Source organism: Typopeltis vanoorti, chromosome 8 (assembly GCF_054136105.1).
Source record: "Typopeltis vanoorti isolate ZY-2024b chromosome 8, IOZ_Tvanoo_1.0, whole genome shotgun sequence".
NCBI lineage: Eukaryota > Metazoa > Arthropoda > Arachnida > Uropygi > Thelyphonidae > Typopeltis > Typopeltis vanoorti.
Window position 1 is genome coordinate 54019054 of NC_143556.1, and position 22801 is coordinate 54041854.

Here is a 22801-nt window from a genome sequence, read left to right on the forward strand (position 1 = left end):
TAGAAATTGAAATTCAACAGCTTTAGAACAAATTGAGAACAACAGTTCCAATTGACATAATAGCTCTAAGAGGATGCAAAGAACCTTTATGAAACACCTGGAAATGCTGAACTTCCTAAATATAACACTATATGATCAGAAACCCTTTTAACAATATCTCACATTTAAAGATAATATCTGGAGGTGTCACATAACAATGAATTTATTTATTTATTTCGTATGCGAACTACAGAAAATATAAGCATATACATATATATGATTAAACGCAAACATTAAAAGAATAGGGATTAAAAGCATACATTAAAAGACAAAAATGCCACTTCCATGAAATATTAAGCAAAAACATACTGTAAAATGTAAAATTTCACTCTTCCAGTGACTAATATACTTTAAAGCTGTTTCATTACACTGCATTAAATCTTCTCCTGTCGGGTACATATATTATTAATGTCAATTAAGCATCATTACAGAAGATGATCCATGGCTTGTGCTTCACCACATGAGCAGCTATCATTGTCTGTGTAGCCTCATCTGTCCCTATTCTGCTTTGATCTGCCCATTCCGGAACGGAGTCTATTCATTGCCTTAAATCTTTGCCAATCAAGGTGTAAGCCGGAAGGAAGAGATTTGTTTAAGTTCAGAGCCTATGGAGATTGTTCTTGCCACATTGTTGACCTTGTAGCTTTTATGGAATCAACCAACAGTTCCACTGAGTGAATAAAACTTTTCCTTGATCTTAACCTCTTATGTACTGCAACATGTCCATGCAAAGGATGCAGTTTATCATTTAGTTGTTTCCCTCATATAGCTTTTCCTTGATCTTAACCTCTTATGTACTGCAACATGTCCATGCAAAGGATGCAGCTTATCATTTAGTTGTTGTTTCCCTCATATCTGCTCTGTGTAGTCCTTCTGATGTGAGGAAGTGCAATACGAGACAGCAAGTATAGATGATCAATTTTTGTAGGCTTAAGGGAGCCGGTAATGTGCCGACATCTTTCATTAAGAATCTTATCAATAATTTTGATATGTGATGATTTTTCAGAAAAAAGGACTGGCATACTCGGCTGTCGAAAAGCAGAATGCCAGTGCAGAGATGTACAGTACTTGTGGATTTGCACCCCACCGAGATGATGTTAATCTTCTCAGAATATTATTACGTGTTTGAATTTTAGCTGCTGTCATCTCTATGTGTAACTTATAATTTAGGGTCCTATCTAGTGTAACACCTAGGTCAGTTGGATTTGGATAATTGACCAGTTCAAACCATGCCATTCTATATTCAACTCTCTCCTCGCCTCCCTATTATTATTCACATAATTGATACACAGTCAAAACAAGATTTAAAAATGCCAAAGTTATTCCAATAGTCGTCGGTGCACTTGGTGCAATTTCAAAGAAGCTATCCAACTATTTACAGCAATTAAACATCAACGAAATGACCCCATATGACCTACAAAAAATATCGTTACTTGGAACAGTCCATATTGTACGATGCTACCTGACAGACTATTCTTAGATTCTTGGGTAGAATGTGAATTTTCCATATCACCAGTCAAATTGTTGTTTAAATAATATTTGTTGTTTAAATAATGTTGTTTAAGCCACAGCCTGCCAACTTCGATTGCCAGATCTCGATATTTAGTAATTTCTTCCTGTTCTTTGTTCCTGTTGTTATCACCGAGTACTGCGATATCGATAATCCAAACCTGTCGATGTTTAATAATTGTGATGTCAAGTCTATTGTGTTCGAAATGCCGATCAGTTTGTATTTGAATGTCCCAGAGAATTTTTGCTGTTTCGTTTTCCAGTACTGTCTCTATTTTATGCTGCCACTAGTTAGCAGATGTAAGAAAGCCATATTTTTGTATACATGCCAATGAACTATTTTGGTCACTTGATCATGGTAGTATTTATAGTCAGTTTGGACTATCTTGCTGCAGGCACTGATTAGGTGTTCTACAGTCTCATCTTTCTGATTGCATAATCTGCATTTGCTATTATTATTGATATTCAAAATATTTGCTTTCGTTGCATTAGTTTGTAATGCCTGTTCTTGAGCTGCTAGAATAACTCCTTCTGTTTCTTTTTTAAAATATATCCATATTGTAACCATTGTTACGTCTTGTTCACGTCAATTTTGTCCTCAGTATCTCTAAGAAACTGGTCATGCAAAGGTTTATTTTTCCAGCACATATAACGGTTATTTTGCTGTTCCTTTTTTAATCGGATTTGTTTCCTTTTGCTTTCAGAAGACCCTCTTGTGTAACTACTTGAAGCATTTGCTCAGACCTATTGTCGATGTAATTTTTTAAGCTAATTTTCTTCTTATTCCACAGTCTGTCTCACTTGCAGTAGACCCCGACCACTTATTCTCCTTGGTAGGTACAACCGGTCAGCATTCTCTGCGGTCCAGTTTGTCCAGGTCTTCTTTAGTCCCATCTACTATGCCAGCTGTGTATCGGATCACTGATACAGCCCAAGAATTTATTGCTCTAATCGTGTTTAATTTATTTAGTTTTGTTTTCATAATACAGTATTTCTAACTCTTTTGATGTATTCTGCTGCTGCCTTTTGTTTAAGTTTCGAGTGGAGAATGTCACTGGCTTCTAATATTCCTAAGTTATAGTGTTCGTCAGATGAAATTGATTTTATATATTTATCTTGATCAAAATTAAAATGGCTAGTGTCATTAATTTTTCCTCATTTAATAGAAAAAATTGCGCATTTATCTAAACCAAATTCCATTTTGATTATTATTATATTATTATTATTATTATTATTATGTGATGACACATCCAGAGAGTCCAAAGACTCATGAGGGAGAGTGTGCATAAAACGATAACTCTTTCCAACTACTAACCGCGCTCAAACTTGCTTAACTTTTTGCGTGAGCCATTAGTAGCAGAGGCGAGGCTCTATCAATCGACCAACGTTTGCTGAATTAAGCTACTCTATCTAGTCCTTAGATAAGGCCCTAATTTAAATCCTTTACCAGCCAAATATATTATTATAACGGTGACTCCATAGATTCAGAAGACATCGCGTGAAACCGTACATTGACACACAATACTTATCATTCTTCTCCTTAAACTCATTCTCAGACGAAGCTCTCACAACGACCTCTGGCGACGCATTCCATACATTCACCAACCTTCATATTATTATGTCGTTTCATGCTTCTTGTTACTCTTTAAGTGTGATTTCTATCTTAATTGAATATCGAAATAATAATAATTGTTTCTTATTAATTAGTATTCATTTTTCGAAGTAAAAAACCTGCTAATATTATTTTATTTTTATTTATCGATTTATTTAGTTTTCTTCAAATCATTCAGAGATTGGTGGCGCTGGCAAAAGTGTCATATGTTGGCTGTTTCAGGTGATGTGTTTTAAATTTGTTTTGTATTTAACAACATGGAAGTGCCTATAACTCGGAAGAAGTTAGTTTGCATAGATTATCCAGCTGTTGTTAAGAACGAAGATAGAATGTTGCAGACTTTAGGAGGCATTAAAAAAATATCAGAGGTAGATATACGTTGCAGTATTACTTGAGAGATTTAAAATACAAGCGTCTATCTGTATAGACGATGAAGTTTAACATGTTCATCGAAGCTGTCATTTATGTATATTTTACAAATTCAAGAACAAGTTCAGTCATTAAAGTACCATCCTAGAAAATACTGTGGTATTATTAAAGGAAAATGTTAAATTCTGTATCCTGAATGATTTATTTTGCTAAACTATAAAAAGGAGAAAATACAACTCTATGCACTTGCTGGTTAAATTTTCATTGCATATACAATTGTACAAATTGCAACTTTTTGTTTATATAATTATTCCTTTTAACTGTAATAGTGTAATCCTGTGACTTCATGACCTGTAAACGAGACAGGAGCTCCTAGGTAGTACATACTTAATGACTCAGGTTTTGAATCTAGTTACTGAACCTTTCTTTTAGGATTGGTTGAAATATAGTGAAGTTTTTTTTTTTTCTGTTAAATGAAATTCTTTTTTTTTTAATTAAATTTTTTTTTTTTTTTTTAAACATGCGTAAGCCATGAAAGTTTCTATGAACTACAGAAATACGTGAATCAATATTGGGCGGCTATAAAAAATACATTGAATACGTATTTGCTTATTATTTAATTTATGATAGAAATTGTGATTTTGGATTCCTTGCTTCTAAGTATGCCATTTGTTTCACCTGGTGGGGGGGGGAGGAAGGAAAGATTTAATGTCTCATAAAATTGTGTCAAGAAGATTTTCGCCTTTTATTTTATGCGTTCCGAAAGAAAACTCGCAGTAATGCAAATGTATTTGATTTCACAGTAGCTGGATTCCCATTTCCTGATATATTTTCTTATTTTGAGTAATTCAAATTATTTATATTTAATATTCATTAAATATTTTGCTGTTGTAAAATATATTTTAAATGTTTGTGATTAGCTAATTGCTAATTTTCTTTGAGTTATATTTTGTTATGGAACTGAACATTTTATAATTCATAGTAATTGCTTTTTTTTTATTTGCTTGTTTGCTACCATGTATAGTTCTGAGAAGCTTAGAGTACATTGAGGAAATGATTTACAGATAATAAAAATAATAGCAATGCCACTGATGCATTTCAGAGATTTCTGTGGTTATGCTGAAATTCTTGAGTTCCAGTATAAAGACTACATTATTCTAAGTTCTTATATATATAATTTCACTTCTTTACTTGTATATTTTTGTAACACTTTGGAGAATTTCATTAGATATAAGTTAAATGACACATTTTTTTGTATTGTTATTATTCATATAGGCACTCCATGAAGTCAAGATCCATTGTGGGAGACCCACTCTTATCCATTAATACCATACGTATCATAAATCTCCTTAAATTTATTCACCGTTAAGGCACTTGCAAGCAACCACCCCTGGCAATCCATTCTGCTCGTTCATCACTTTCTAAGCAAAGAACCTAGTCTGCACATCCTTACTAATTACGCTCTTGCACAGCTTTTAAGAGTGACCCACATGTTTTCCTCCTGCTCCCCATGTATTGAAAAATTCCTTGTGTCAGTCTTATAGTATCCTTTTAGTAACTTACAAGGTTCTGTCATATCTCCCACTCCTCTGCCTGTCAGCTAAACTCTACATCCCACACACCCTCAATCTATCCTCATAAGGAACATTCCACAGACCTGTCACCAGCTTGGTCACTTGTCTCTGAATCCTGTCTACTACCTGCCAATCTCCAAGAAACACAGTTGACCAAATCATAGTATTATAAAGAGGAATAATAACCTCCCTATCTTTACTTGTCAGTGTTCTTTAGCATCCAGGTTCTCCCAAACTCTTTTGATAACTTTTGCAATATGTCTTCTGAATTTCAAATTCCTAGTCATCATTACCTCCAGATCTCTAGTTCATAAATTTCCCATGAACTAGTGCCATCAATATGATACAAAGTGTGTAATCTTTTCATCTCAAAGTGCATTATCTTACATTTTACAACACTGAATTGACAACAATTGTTCTTGGCAGTGTGAAAAAATTTATTTCAATCATCCTGTAAGGCATCTACATCACCTTTATCATTTATTGCCCTCTTTAAATTTGCATCATTGGCAAACCACACTGAATATCCCTCTTTAAATCTTCTGTTATATCATCATTGTACAAAGTAAAGAGTAGTCTTAATATAGAGTCCTGTGGCACTCCATTAGTCTCCTTCATTTGCCTTTATTTCACTTGACCATACACCACTCTTCTCTCCATGCCATCGACCTCATATCCATTCTTGTTTGCTCCAACTTGTGTAGTAGTTTTCCATGTAGTATTCTGTCAAATACCTTTTTTGTAAACTCCAGCAGTATCATTGTAAACATTTCATTTTTGTTTATTTTGGCGCTGGTTGTAATATTAGGTTATTGTTCTCTATATATTAATATTATTATACCTTACTTCTATATCTCTATTCTTCACTATCCTTACTTTATCTTTATCTAATCCTTTCATATACTCTATTTAACTTTATTATCTTTTTCTCTACTTTCAGTTTAATTTTACAAACTTTATACTTAATTAGGTACAAACTTTAATTTGTACCTAATTTTATACTCTGCGCTCACAGAATCATGTTTATTTAGAAGAGTGCATTGTGTAAAAGATCATGCAGTACACTTTGCAAATAAAACAAACATGTTTATTTATGCTGAAACATCATACAAATTGTATACTAATTAAATGCTATTTGTTACTCCTCTAAGTTAAATACTTTAGAGGAAGCTTTCTTTAGGGCAATTTCTTAAACATGCAACAAAATACCAGTGATATTTAATTTAATTGCTTAATTATTTGTAACTATCAGCTGATTCACAATTTAGGAATCATGCCTTGATTAACTATAACCATAAATTAGTCTTCACTTAATATATATATATAATTCTCTTTATGTAAAGTACTTCTCATAACACTATATATATAGTAATTCTATAATCTTATAATTTCTTCTAAAACAGTCTCTTACAACAGACAGAGTTACTTTAAAACAACTTCTCTCTATGCAAACAAATTTTCATTCTACTATATATAGTAATTCTATAAAATTATCAGCCCCTCTAAACAGTCCTTCACAACATAAGAAAATTTGCAATGAAAATGAACTTGCATGACTCCTTCATCAGTATAGTGCACTTGTTCGTACTTCCTTCACAGATTCCCTGGATTCCTATCTATGTCAAGTCTTGGGCTTTCACTTTAGATGTTTCATGGATACCATGTTCTCCTCTGGAGTGGCACGTGGGGAATGGAGCGCGTTTTTTCGGCGTTATAGATACTCGGACGTACGGTCTGACGATCAAGGTTTGGTCATCCTGATACTGGGCTGTTATTCGCTCTGTCGGTTTTCCCTCCACGACCTCATCCGGAATCGATGGATCGACTCCCTCTTTTTCTCCTGGCATCAACTCTGCCGATGCTCGAATGTCAATCTCTTTTCTATGATCCTTATATTTTGTTCTCTGCGGAACCCTGAGCAAAAGTTTGGGACCCCCAAATATTCCTGCGCAAACTTTGAATTAAGATTTGCGACTCCCGTACTTTCACACGCAAACTTAACATTTTTGAAGGTGCAGACTTCGTACTCTCCCTGAAGAGTACGTTTAATCCTTCTACAGCATAGCGGACACACTTCTGATGTATACTGCTCTTTTACTATTGACCTTGAAGGCGGTATCAGACTGGCTTTGAATACAATAGGTTTCCTCTATATTAAATACTAACATCAAATACATTTCCGAATTCTAAAGTATTGCCCTTGAACTTCTATTTTAAGACATCTTATGTTTACTTTATTTAGCATGTTAATTCCTCTGGGTTTTTATACATGGGCTTTTGGTATTACTTAAATAGAAAATTACAATACCTTGAATTTAACATATTCATGTATCTTCTATTTATACAATTTTGCATGTTAATTCCTCTGAGTTTCAATATATGAGCTGTTAGTATTATTTGCATAAATATTTTACAAGTTTACTTTTTTGTGAATTCTTTTGGGTGTGACCCCCTGTAAAAGTCGATGCAATAAAAAGGAAATTTGCACTACATCGAATTTTACATCATGGTGTAGCCATTTCCTTTATCCAATTCTTCTGTCACCTTATTATAAAATGCAAATAAATTACTGAGGCAGGATCTAAATTTTATGAAGGCATGCTAGCCCCTATAGAATATATTCCTATCCACCCATTTGTGAATTTTACTTTTAACCCACTTTTCCAATACTTTAACTAACACTCCAGAGATACTAATTGGTCTGTAACTTGCTACTTCTGTCTTGGAGCTATGTGCTGTTTCAGGTAATTATCCCTTAGTAATATAAATTCTATTTCTATTTTGCAATGTGCCCTTTCTTCTTTTCATTCTATATCACCATAGTGATATAGCCTCCCATTATATTTACTCGGCCTGCACTCATGCTAATCTCCTGACGCATGTTGTCTACATCATCTTCTGGAAACCCCTCCTACCCCAGCTCTATAGCAGCAACCAACAATTTATTTTGTCTTATAGGCCTCTAACTCACACTAGACAACTTCAAATGACCATTTCCATCTGATTTAGTCTTCCTTAATTTCTATTTTTTGTTGGTTGAAGTTCTTCAGCTATTATTAATAAGACCCCTCTTTTTCCATATTCATAGCATTGCATCATAGTAAAGGCCTTGTTATAAATTGGTGATGCATTTCTTCATCCTCTGCAACTGAGCTTGCAGGTCTGTAGCAACATCCCACCATATATTTCATTCTGTTAACCTCCACTACACACCAGACAGATTCAAACTTACTGCTCCATCGGACATGGTTATCATTGTTTTCTTGTGTTTCTACCTTAACTGGAAAGTCATCTGATATCATTAGTAACACTCCTCCTCCCCCACCTTCCTATCTCTTCTGTCATTTCTAGAAATAGTATACCCATTACACTCGATCCCACTTGCCATATCTGATTCTGATAGTCAGGTTTTGCTAATGCTAAAAAATCTTAGACCATATTGTATTCAATAAAGGAAACGAACTCAACCCCTTTGTTTCTGATGCTCCTGGCATGTGTGTGTATAGACATAATAAATTACCACCTAGCCTATTCTTTTAATTAGATATGTAATCTATTTGGTCTTGTTCTAGAATTTTCTCTTTTCCCTCTCCAGACATACTTAAAAGGTCTGAACTCAAAGCTTATTTTTCCATCCCTTTGCTACATACATAACTATGTTCGAAGACATCTTAATTATGTTTGCATACCATAGCTGAACTTTCACACAGATTTTTCCTATTCCTCCCTTGATGATCTAGTTTCCCTGACTCTGTGCATTAGTTCTCATACCAAGAAGTAATTTCTCCAGGCTTCTAATGCCAAATGAATTCAAGTGCAGGCCATCCTTCTTATACGTCTTTCCTGATATCAAACACACCCACATGTCTAAAACTCTCATCCATATCTTCTACACAGCCTGTGCATAAAATCATTTGCTATCATTGCCCTCCTTTACTCAGTACTATCATATCTAGGTAGTAATCCTACAATTTTTATTCTCACATTTCTTTCTTGCTTCTTCTGACAGACCTTTCATATCTTATCTCATACTATATTTTTCACTACGTAAATTATTAGTACTTACCAGAATTATCTTTTACTTTTCTTTTTAGGTTTTCAATTAAGTTTGTCATATTTTTTAATTTTCACTCCTGGGAAACGAAGTGGTGACTCCCTCGGCATGCTCAAATGCTATGCTTATATGATATGCTGACTCAGTTTTAAAATTGAGTCAGCATGCCATATCACCTACTTTTTTCTTAGATTTTAATCTTAGAAATGCATCACTAATGGGTGACTTTAATTTTCCAAACATTGATTGGGTAGAAGAGAAATCTGATAAAGATGAATTTATTGAATTGTTGCGAGACAACTTTCTCAAGCAGAATGTGAAAGAAGGAACTTGGCAAGTAAATCCAACTCAAGTATTGGATTTGCTTAGTGTTAGAAGGGGGTCTGTTAAGAATATGGCTATTTTACTACTAGTTAGTGAGAGTGATCATGCTGTGCTTTCTTGGGAAGTATTTAGTTGTATTGATGCCCCTATGAAAACAGATTACATGTTGAACTACAAAACAGGAAATTATGATCAATTTAGAATACTATCTTTGGTCCCATGGTGTCAGTTACTAAATAGAGAAAAATGTAAGCAGTGCATGGGAATCTTTGAAAAGTGCTTAAATGAGGTGGTATCTGATTTAGTATCCTAGTGTTTGAAAAATAAATAGGATGGGAGTGAAATGGATGTATGAACTTATTAAGCAAGAGATCCACAAAAAGATGACATAAAAAGAATATGAGAATAAGAGTGGGAGAAGTTTATGAAATACATAAAGCTCAGGCCTGAAAAGGTAACGAGTGTCATGAGGAAAGCTAAATCGGAGTATGAAAAGAAATTGGCCATGTAAGCTAAAAGTAATCCAAAAGAATTTTATCGTTATGCTGCAAGCGAAAGAATGAAGGTAGAAGAATAACTTTATTGAATGCAGATGGTGCTCGAGTGTCGGAAGATAATGAGATTGTTCAATTAATGGGTGCTCACATATCAACCACGTGTATGTAACACAGTGCAACTGCTACATTGGATGAAGAGTTAGAGGTTCGTGAAAATGAGTTGGAGCTGTTGTATAACCTGGATAAGAATTTGAGAACAGGTACAAATAGGATATCAGTCTGTTTGATAAAGGAATATTCAGCCGAATTGGCTATGCCTTTCACATGTTTGTATAACTTGAGTCTCAGCTGAGGAATGATACCACAGGAATGGAAGAAATGTATGATAGTTCCATTGTACAAATGTGGCGCAAAAACTGATGTATGACTACTGATCTATCGGTACCTGTGGTAATGAATATTTTAGAGAAGTTGGTACGAACTTGCATACAAAAATGGGTAGACAAACATGCTATACTCTGCAAGGAACAGCATGAGTTTATTAAAGGAAAGTAATGTTTTAGCAGTTTTGTTCATATTTTATAACAATGTTATGGCTGAGTTGGATAAAGGGAATGGATACACTATGATTGCTGTATTTTTCTAAGGCATTTGATAGGATACCACATGAAAGGCTGTTGCATAAACTGGAGAATATGGGATTTGAATATAAACTCTTAACTTGGATGGTTGACAGATAGATATCAAAAAAGTGGTATATAGTGAGTATGAATCTGTCAGATTTAAGGTGATCAGTGGTGTACCGCAGAGCATTATTGTTCAATCTATACATTAAGGACATCGGGCAGGATCTAGCATCATATGTGCAATTGTTTGCAGATGATTGATTGATTGTTTGCTTGAAAGCTAGCCACTAGAGGGACTCATGGTATGTAGTGTTTGTTGAGAGCTCCTGATAAGATAAGTGTTATTTTAAGTTAGAATTGACAATTTTGCTTGAATATTAAATAGTTTTGTTTGCTTTTCGTATCTTAGTGTGTCTGTTTGTGTTTTTGTGTTGCAATTATTAATTCAATAAGATACGATAGAAGCATGCACATGGCTTCGGTAAGAAGGAAAACGGCGGCTAGTAATAATGGTTCGCCATCTTTTGTTCAATAATGGTAACATACAGGAGATTATTCAGTGTACTATCTGTAAAATGTGTGCGTTGCAGAGAGCAGTTGCAGTATGGTTAGATGATGATAGTGGAGTGAATGTGTGCAGAAAATGTAAGGAAAATGAGGAATTAAAGTGTGTTTCAGGTCGTGAGTGTGATATTTTTGTCAAATTTCAGAATGTAGAAAATAGCAATATAAGAAATTGCGAGGTTGTACCAGAGAGCTGTGAGGGCGGTGTAGAAAGTGAGAATGAAGGTATTAATACAGAGCAAATTAATGGTTTAACAGTTAGTAAAAAAGATAAGATAGATTCAATGAGTGAGATCGCACAATTGAGCGGAGCGATACATAGGGCAAAGCGGCATGCTAAAGAGAATCCGACACAGTTTTTTCGATATGTTGCAAGTAAAAGAAAAAATGTATACGGCAGATTGATTTTAAAGAATGCCGAATGGTTGGGAGGTAACCGAATCAGTTGATATAGTAGAATTACTGAGTGAGCACTTTGCAAGAGTATATCATCCAGGTGGTGACATTTCAGAAATGGAAGAACCAACAGCTTATACGGGAATTATGGTGAATGAAGTGGAGGTGAATAGTCTATTACAAAACCTCATGTCAATTCATCTGCAGGATTGCATGGTATACCAGCTTGTGTCATACGAGAAGTGGCTAAAGACTTGTCAGTGCCTTTGACCATTTTGTTAATTTGAATCTCGGGTCTGGGTTAGTCCCAAGGAGGTGGAAAGAGGGAAAATAGTTCCACTGCATAAAGGAGGTTAAAAGACTGCTGTTGAAAATTACTGTCCGATCAGCATATCAGGAATTGTTGTCAAGGTCTTGGAGAAAATAGTCGAGAGGAAAATACAAGATTGGATAGATGAAAATGGGATACTGTATGGGGGACAGCATGGTTTTGTGAAAGGTAGATCATGCCTCAGTAACTTGCTCACGTTCTATAACACAGTGACGGCTGAACTAGATAAGGGAGGTTTACAGTGATTCTACTGGACCTTGCTAAAGCCTTTGATAGGATACCACATGGAATTCTAATCAGTAACTGCAGCATATGAGAATGGATATGGGGTTGGTGAGATGGATAGGAGGATGGTTGATGGAGAGATATCAGAGTGGTTTATTCAGGAGTAGAGTCCAAAAGACAGCGTGTGACTAGTGGTGTGCCACAGGGTTCTGTTGTTGGACCACTATTTAATTTGTTCATTAATGATATAGGAAAGGATCTGAGAGGAACTGTGCATCTGTTTGCGGACGATGCAAAGTTAGGTCAAGCAATAGTGAATGCTCAGGATGTCAAAATTTTGCAGGATGATTTGGATAGTTTGGAGGACTAGGCTAAGGAGAATGGATGTCAATTTAATGTGGAAAAATGTAAGGTTTTGGGGTGAAAAGATTAGCAGCAGTATATCACATTGGTGGAATTGTACTCCAGGAGATTGACGAGGCCAGGGATTTGGGAGTGTTGGTGGATAGGGAGTTGAAGTTTAGGGGGACACATCGCAAAAGTGGCAAAATCAGCTCATCAAATCACTTGGTTGCTGAAAAACACTTTAAAGAGCAGAGACAAACAGGTTATTGTTCCTCTGTATCGAGCTTTGATAAGACCCCCATCTAGACTACTGTGCCCAGATATGGGCACCAGGGTTTCTTCTCGATGGGGATGAGGTGGAGAGGATCCAGAGATGAGTGACCAAGATAATAGCAGAACTATGGAATGAACCTTATGAGAACAGGTTGAGGATTTGTGGGCTGCGGAAATTGGTTGATAGGCCGACAAATTACTGAAGGGTTTCTATAAGATTAATTCAGAGGATATTTTTGAGAATAGGACTGGTAGTGGGAGGACTAGGGGGCCATCCATGGAAGCTTGGTAAGAGTATGGTTTGCAAGGGTGTTAGAGCTGGGTTTTTTACTTGGAGAGTTGTAAATGAGGGGAATAAGCTGCCAGAGTCTGTTGTGGGTGCCATGACTATAAACAGGTGAAGTATGATAGATACTGTGTGAATGTTGAATAGTTGTTCTTGACATGATGTTGGGTCTCCCTTGATGAGTCTAAGGACTCCTTGGAGCTGCCTGTAATAATAATGTGAAAATAGGCAAGGCAATCAGGGATGCTACTGAAAATTTGGGCAAACTAAAATCGCTGTCAATTTAATGTTAGTAAGTGTAAAGTTATGCACTTTGGCATGATTAGCGTTCCAGCGGCATATTATATCAGCAAGGTTATGCTAAGAGAAACTGAAGAAGCAAGGGATCTTGGCGTATTGGTGGATAGGAATTTGAAGTTCAAAGGTTACATAGCAAAATGCAAATACAACACAGATTATAATTGCGATGTTGAAGTGAACCTCGACATGTAAGTCTAAGGAAGTCATTTTACCTCTTTATAAAGCTTTGATGAGACCACACCGGGATTATTGTGCACAGATTTGGTCTCCAGGATTCCAAGCTATTGAACTGATAAAGAAGCTGCAGAAAGGGTGCAAAGAAGAATTACAAAGATCATATCCAGATTATGGATTTAGATTATGAGAACAGATTGCGAGCATATGGATTGCAGACTCTGGTGAACAGGAGAAAGAGGGGTGATATGATAGATCTATAAACTTTTGAATGGGTGTTATAGGATATTGCCTGAAAATTTTTCATGTTATGGAAGGTGGGGAGAGAACATGAGGGCATCCATGGAAGTTAAGTTTGTTCACAGTCAGAAGGGTAAGAGCTAGGTTTTTCACCTAGAGAGCAGTGAGTGAGTGTTAAATAATTTGCCCTTAGGGGGATAGCGAGTGCATCTAGTATGAAGTAATTTAAGGGAAGGTATGATAGTTGGTTTGGATGACTTATAGTCTCTCTCAGTGAGTCCTTGACACCCTGGAGGTTTCATAATAATAATAAACATGCACAAATCTGGAGAAGTATAGTGCTAATGTTTATTTTTTTAAGAATTATGTTGTCTCTATACTGGAACTCCTCAAATTACTGTAAATCAAACAGAGCTGATGTACAAATATCTTTATTTAAAAAATATATTTATTTATTATATTGTTTCACCATCTTTAACAGCAATCATCAGGAATTGCATTTTGTTATTGATCTAAATTTCAAGTATTGCAGTTGTCCAGTTTTAATATTGTCACCTTATACATAGTTTTTCTTTTATGTCACCTTTTACTTATAATATCAGCACTTATTGATATTATAAGTAAGGTACTCATCACAAGTCCTGAAAAAGGAGGATTCAAAAAGTGAGATTGGTTAGTTTGAAGCTGCTCATCTATTTATATGCTTGGAGGACTGCACATCAGTGGAATATCATGCATGAAAATACCTATAGAAATGGGAAAACAGAATATCTGAATGAGAGAGATCATCTTTTAAGTAGTTGACCTTTTCTGAATATCATCATTTTTAGAGATTAATTTGATGCATCACCCAAAACGAAACATGACATGATGAGAATGTTCAAATGGTGAATGAATTTGGATTTATATAGTGTTTGTAAGAAGTGATATCTTGAACAGAAAAGGACTGATAAGGCTATAGATGTGATATTTTTGCCAGAAAAGGCAAGCAATGCATGTCAGCTTCAGAAGATGAATCTGAGAATGATCAAAGATAGGGGAATTTAAGTGATTTGTCTCATGTTGAATGAAACAGGACTACTTCAGTAGTGTCAAAATTTGTTAGACCGTTGCCCTTGACCTTCTGGAGACTATCAAGGAAATTAGTTTAACATGTTATCTTGAAGCTTGGATCATTCAGACAGTGCACAAGTTTGGCAGATATAGATAAGGAATGTAATGTCCTGTTATCACCAAAACTATGGATAATGTTTAAGAATTAGTATAAGAGGCTCCTTAATATAAAGGAGCAAGGGTATGAGAAAGTACAGAGTTTCAGAGTACTCGAGTATTGTCAGGGAAGTTTGAAGATAGGAAACTATCTGCTGTGATATATTAGTGAAAAACCAGAGAGGAAATTTGCAATACAGTTGTAAGGGATGGGAGGCAAACCATAAGATTTGACTTAATAAGTAGGCCTTTACATTTTATACCTAATCAAATGACCTGTCTATACATGATTTTTATAGATTTTCTGTGTAGTGCGAGTAGCTAAATCCATATTGGTGATTGCTAATTACTAATTAATTGTTGGATGTCTTTATGATAGCTGTTAATGACTGTATCCATTGTTTTTGAAAGACACCAGATGATAGTTGCATATTTGACTTATCTTTTTTGGAATGGGCTTGAATATAGGCTTATGATAGCACAGGACTGGAACACAGTTCTTGGTGAAATATTGCTTTCCCAATGCATCTAATGGGAGATTTGTTCATATCCAAGCTACTAAGGATTCTTTTGATGACAAAAGATCAAAGGAGGCATTTAGCAAGCTACACTTAGTATAATGAATGATGATTTTGCCTTAGTTGTCTGTATAATAGTTGATGCCATCTGTATATAAGCAAGAGGAAGGTGTTGAACGACAAAATTGCACACTGTTTTGGTAATTAGACTGCAGAAAACAGTTTCAGACATCATCAAAGAGATCTGGGATATTGTCTGAGTTTGGAGATGATGATAAAGACTGCAAGTAATGCAACAAAATGTGGTAAGAAAATTTTGAGCCACAGCAAATTATAAATCAGTATATTCCATCTAGATTAGCACTCTCTGATATAGAATATTCAGATCTGAAAAATTTGTGCTCTTGTTTTTAATTATTATTCAGGCCTCCATGGAGTCAAAAGACTCATCGTGGGAGGTCCTTCCTAAGAAACACAAAGTCTATCTTACCACTCCTTAAACTCATTGACCGTTCTCGCCCTCACCACTCTATCAGGCAATGCATTCCATGGCTCAACCACCCTCCATGCAAAGAAACCACTCCTCACCCTCTTGCTCACAGTTTCCTTTCGTAACTTCCAGGGATGGCCTCTTGTCATCACTCCTTCCTGCTGTTCGACCAAGTGAAAGAACTCCCCAGTGTCAACCCTGTAACCACCTCTCAACAGTTTAAAAGTCTCAATCATATCACCTCTCCTTCTTCTATCTGCCAAACTCTGCAGTCCACATTCTCTCAGCCGATTCTCATAACTATCCTTGTACAGTCCTGAGACCATCTTTGTCATCTGTCTTTTTATCTTTTCCACAGTTAATTTATCCTCTTCAAATCCTGGGGACCAAATCTGAGAACAATAATCCAAGTGTGGTCTGATCAGAGATTTATACAGTGGAATGATAACCCTCTTATCTCTGCAGGTCAGTGTCCTCATAATTGCAGCAATCCTCTGGAAGGAATCATACAGGATATAATATTTGAGGTGAATAATAATTGTTGAGGCCACTAGTTGAAGTGCTATGGAAAATAAGTGATGTGTGCACTGTTTTTATTACAGCCATAAAAATATAATAGGTTCCCATCAGGTTGTCTCATTTACTATCTAGTGGCCAGCTTGCTTGTTGCTTTATCCTCAGATTTGAAAAGGCAATGCTTTTTTTTAGTTAATTACAGCATATTAGATATATTCATAAACTGCACTGCATATGAGAAAGGTGTGTGTGTGGGGGGGGGGAACCAGAGCCCTTGCCCTGTAGACCAAATAATCGCAACAATAGTATTTCACTAGGGATGTAGTTGACTTTTCTTCCAACTAGAAGTATGCTTCTGACCTGGCATTAGTTGTCTGGTGTACCCAAACCCCTTTTGTTGAAACAGGCCACACAATAGCAAAGCAGCATTACTTGGATGAAACAGGCTTTGTTGTCCATATCAATCTCTTAATGGCCCATTGCATGGAAGAGTTTCATCTAGTGCTATGCTCCCAGATTCTTTTATGCTACCTATAGCATTAAATGTGCTATAGATGACCAACCTATTAGGAATCAGATTATTAAAAAAAAAAAAAAAAAAAATGTTCTTATTATCATGATTCCTAGACAATTATAAGTTAAACTAGTAAAAAATAAGCCAAGATTTTATCTCAAATTTTTCTCAACTTGTTTTGCATATATTTTTGTAAATCTTTCTTGAAAGTAGGAAAATTCATACATATTCTCTATAATCCTCTGTCTTCCCAACACCCTTGATCTCATCTTAACCTATTCTCTCTCTCTCTCTCTCTCTCGATGTATGAATGTCAGATGTCTTCAGACTATAACTTTGTTCAAGTTTTTCTGCATATGGCCTTTCACTTTTCTATTTGATATCATGACCTTTAGTGCTGCAGTGCTACTGAATCCCATTTCAGTAGTTGAAATGGGATTTCATTCACACCTTGCTGACATTCCATTTCGACACATCTGTGATTTCTATTTGTGTTCTGGGATTAACACCTATCATACATATAATCAACCTAATATGTGTACACACACACACACACACACACACACACACACACACACACACACACACAGTAAAACTTTATGGAAGTTTTTTCACTTGGCTATGCTACTAATTATATATTGGGTTTTATCCTTTATCCAAGTGTAAGCAAACAAAGTTTGTGCCTGAAGTATTTTCAGGACTGGGGCAACTCATGGTAAAGGTGGTATAAGTTCTCATCACTTGCCTTAGTATGTACTTAGTACTGTTTGCATCAAAACATGCAAACATGGCACACTTAATTTATACACATCATATCCTGAGCCCATAGCTTCGGTCATAAGTCTTAAACATCAACAAAAATGCAGTGACCAGTTGGTTACCACACCTTAATGATTTGAAGTACGAATAAAGGAGCTAAGAATATTGAACAGTGTAATGTCTTCTGGAAATTTATTTCTTTTTGCTGGATCAAGAGCCCCAGTCCTGAGGTACTTCAAGTACAAACTTTGTTTGCTTACACTTGGATAAAGGATAAAACCCAATATCTAATTAGTACACAGTAAAGCCTCTTTATACGAATGTCCCCAATTACAAACACATCATTTTACCAACTTTTCCATCAAAAAATAATTGTACCAATTGGCAAACATTGTTTTACAAATGCACTGATTCTCACGTGAGCCAGCATTATCTCCGCAGTAGTTGAGTGATTTGCATCAATGCATTTGGTTCTATTCAAATGCTGTGAATCTACTCTTTAGTGTGTATCATAGTTTAATAAATTTACTCTTTAATTCAGTTCTTTTTTTAGTTGTGTTGTTGTATTTGTTTAATAATTAGTTAATGACTTCTAAAAAAGTTCCGTGATGAAAATAAACAGAAAAAGAGAGCACCCAGACCAGCTATTGAACTCGAGAAAGAATTTATAGCTAAAGGGGAAAATAAAACTCGCATTTCTGAACTTTCTAAAGATTATAACATGGCGAAATTGACAATCTGTACTATTATTAAAAATAGATGCAATTAAAAAGGCTGTGGTGAAAATAATGAAAACTTTGTACCGTTCAACCTCGATCTAGTGCTGACAGTGAAGATTTTAAAGCTGATAGGGGATGGTTTGGGCATTTTAAAAAGAAAACTGGGATCCATAATGTAAGGCATGCAGAGGCTGCTAGTGCTGACAAAGAGGCTGCTAATCAATTTGTGGATGAATTTAAAACTTATGGAGGGATTTATTCCTCAGCAAGTGTTTAATTGTGACAAGACAAGACTTTTCTGGAAAAAGATGCTCAAGAGAACTTATAATCACAGGACTGCCAGGACACAAACTGATGTGGTAATAAAAAAGTAAACTAGATATCATGTGAAAATCTAACAGTAAGTCTTGGGTAACAAGGCAGTTTTTTATAGAGTGAATGCACAAAGTGTTTGTTCCCAGTGTAAAAAAACTACCTTGAAAAGAATAATCTACCTTTGAAAGCACTTCTTGTGTTGGACAATGCTCCAGCTCTTCCCTTTCCTCAGCTTGAAGGATGATTTGGGTGAGTGCAACTTTTATAAAAGTCAAATTTCTACCTCCTAATACTACTTCTTATCCATCCCATGGATCAGCAGGTCATTTCCAATTTTAAAAAAAAAATGTAAAAAGGCTTTGTTTCAAAGGTGCTTCGAAGTGACATCTGACACACAACTGACCCTTGGACTTTTGGAAAAAGCACTTTAACATCTTGCATTGTTTGAGGCTTATAAACCATGGGGGGGGGGGAAGTTTCTTTGAAAACTATGAACTCAGCCTGGAAAAAATTGTGGCCTGAGTGTGTATAGGCACAGATTTTGAATGTTTTGCTGCAGAGCCAGCAGAATCTGTGGTTGATGAAATTGTGTCTGGGTAGATCCATTGGATTAGAAGTGGACACTGTTGATGTAGAAGAGTAGGTGGAAGAACATCAAAGAGAGCTTAATATTGAGGAGCTGAAAGAGCTGCAAAGAGGGGAGCTATTAAGCTATAACTAAAAGCTATTAAGGAGTTTTTTTCAGAGGAGGAGGGTTTCCAGTAAGGGAACCATTTCCACTGCTGAAATTAAAGAACTGTGCTTCCATTGGGAAAAAAATTCAAACTGCTATAGAAAAGTGGCACCCTGATCTATGGTTAATAATATTGCACACTTTAGAAAATTTTCAGAACAAGACAAACCTAGACAACTCTAGATAAATTTGTAATCAAACTAAAGAATCACCATCTAGTCTGCCCACAAAAAGACAGAAAAGAGAGTGACACCTGAGGGGAAGTTACCTATTTAATTTAATTCGTACATTAACAATGTAAAGGATCTGAGAGGAACTATTCAGTTGTTTAGTAATGATGCAAACTTGGTTAGAGCAGTAGTCAATAAAGATTTTAAAATTTTGCAGGTAATTTTGATAGACTGGTAATATGGGCAAAGGGGAATGGATGTCAGTTTAATGTGACAAAGTGGAAGACTATGCAATTTGGGATAAAAAGATTACCAGTTGTGTACCATATTGATGGAACTGTACTTCTCCAAAAAATTGAAGTCAAGGATGATTAGGATTTGTTAGTGAATAAGTAGTTTAGAGGGCATATTGTAAAAGTGGCTAAAATATCTTGACTTACTGGGTTACTGTATAACACCCTGTTGGGCAGTGACAAGTTATTATACCTCTTTAAAAACCCTTGGTAAGCATGCATCTTGACTGCTGTACAGATCTGGTCACCTTGAGTTTCTTGGAGAGAGAGGAGGCACAGAGGATCTAGAGATTAGTGACCAAGCTGATAGCAGGTTTGTTGAATGCACTTTGAGGTGCATTCCACATTCTATGATTCAAAGGTTATAAAGATAAGAAGGTGAAGATTTTTGAGTTACTGAAGAAATTATTGATAGGAAGAAAAGGCCTGATATGATTGAAATAATTGAATTACTAAAGAGATTTTATAAGATTAATATAGAAGAAAATTTTCAGAATAGGTCTGGTGAGAGAACTAAGAGCCATCCTTGGAAATTAAGCAAAAGTGTAGTTAGTAGGATTGTAAAGACTAATTTTTTTTTTTCTTTTTTTGCTTGGACAGTGGTGAATAAGAAATAGGTTCCCAGTGTCTGTTATGAGTACCATGACTGGGAATAGTTCAAAGAAAAGTATGACAGATATTGCACGAATGTGATAGTGCTTGGTATAATGGTTATAGCCTCTCTCAGTGAGTGATGCCATGGATTTGCTTATCTAATAATAATTGTCTTAAACAGTGTTCTCCTTGCCATTGTATATTAATGCTTATGTGATCATTGAAGCTTACATTAAGATTTAAGAGAATGAAAACAGCACTGTGAAGAAATTAAAGGCATGCTTGATAGTTACAATATTTTATGTCAGACATCTGGGATACAATATGAGAATTGTAATAGTGCATACAAGAAAGGTTGTTTGTATGCATTATTATATGAAGTGGAAAAAAAAATTGGAAAATAGACTATTAGCCTGAAATCTTAAGGAGGGTGCCCTCTGTGGGTGCTGGTGTTAACCTTAGCTGTTGGGCTAAGAGCCTAAGAATTGGTTTCACACAATTATATTAAAATTTAGTTGGTTTATTTAAAGTTGCTGATTCCAAACAAGTCGGTCATATTATTTGCTGTAGTGGAGCATAGTTTTTCTCCATTTGATTCTCTGCAAGATGTCAGGCATGTAGACCTGACTGACCATAATTAGCCATTCCCTCCTGAACACAAACATACAAAAATCAGTGGAGTCTAGAGGGGATAATGCTGAGTATAGAAACAATGGCATTTTTATGCTTTATACTAAAGCCAGGAGTATCCGGAATAAAGGAGAATTGGTGGCGCTGATAGCATCAGCCTGGCCAAAGATTATTGGGATCACTGAGACATTGTTGACAGAAGAGGATATAATAACAGGAATAGAAGTAGCAGAGTACAGCATTTTTTGGCAGGATAGGAAGGGAAAACATGGTGGTGGAGTACTGCTTATGATAAGTGACGACTTAACTCCTCTAAGAGTGGAGGCTTTGAAAGGTGGTGACACTAATGATTTTGAAAGAGGTTTTATAAGATTAATATAGAAGAAAATTTTCAGAATAGGTCTGGTGAGGGAACTAAGAGCCATCCTTGGAAATTAAGCAAAAGTGTAGTTATGTTGTGAGGTAGAAGTGGGCAAGACAGGATATTTAGTGGGGTCTTGCTACAGATCAAGGAATACAGAGGGTGGGGGACCAGGAGATGTTTAGGCAGTTGAACTTGGAAAGTGCAAGAAGAATGATTGTTATGGGAGATTTTAACTACAGCAGTATAAATTGGAGAGAGGAAATTGCATGTAGCAATAAGGGAATGGAATTTCTAGAATTCTTGAGGGACAAATGTCTTAGGCAACATGTAATAGAGGGAACAAGAGGTTCAACAGTTTTGGATTTGGTCATAGCATCAGAAAAGTTGATAATAACTGAGATGACATCTCTCCCACCAGTTGGAGAGAGTGACCATATGGTTTTGACTTGGAAGATGAATAGACGTGTAGTATCAAAGAGACGTGGAATTATAATGTGATTATAATACGTCAACTTGGGAAAGTTTCATGGAGTGAGGAATTGGAAGGACAGGATATCATTAGTGCTTAGGAAATTGTGATGAATTATTTGTTAGCAGCAATAGTAAGCTGTATTCCACGAGAAGAGGACACAATTTGGAGTGAAGTGGATGACAAACAATATTAAACAGGACCTGCATGCAAAATAGAGGCTATGGAAGAGATATAAGGAGACAGGTGAAGAGAAGATGCATGAAGAATATAAGACACAGGCCAGGAGAGGGACTAGTATGGTAAGGAAGGTGAAACTGGAATATGAGAAGAGATTGGCCCTAAGATCTAAAGAAAATTCTAGGGAATTTTTTAGCTATATGGCAAGTAGGAGGAGAAATGACTGTGGAAGAATAACATTGTGGGATAAAAATGGGAATAGAGTGACTGATGCAGAGGACATAGTGGAATTGTTCAATGAACACTTTATTGGAGTATTTCATCCTGGAGGAGTAAATTTTAATACTAGAGGGACAGGGCAGGTTCGAGGTTTAGAGGTGCAGGAGGAGATTGTTCCAAATACCGAGTACTCTGAATGTCAGTAAAGCTGTGGAACTGGATGGTATTTCACGATGTTTGAGAGAATGTGCTAAAGAACTGACAGCTCCTTTGACCTGGCTTTTCAATGAAAGTCTGGCTATGGGAAGCTGCCCAGGGAATGAAAGGAAGGTAAGATAGTGGCATTGCATAAAGGGTGGTAGCAGACTGGA

General features: G+C 35.9%; 1 protein-coding gene across 1 annotated transcript in view; it reads left to right on the top strand.

The window, feature by feature from the left end:
• The first annotated feature begins 3377 nt into the window (after nucleotides 1-3377).
• The window catches only part of l(2)37Cd (general transcription factor IIIC subunit l(2)37Cd), a 111749-nt gene continuing 92325 nt past the window's right edge, over nucleotides 3378-22801 (top strand). The window contains exon 1 of the mRNA XM_090396676.1: nucleotides 3378-3528. Within this exon, the coding sequence (XP_090252802.1) occupies nucleotides 3418-3528 (111 nt within the window). The 5' untranslated portion in view covers nucleotides 3378-3417. The remainder of the gene's footprint in view (nucleotides 3529-22801) is intronic.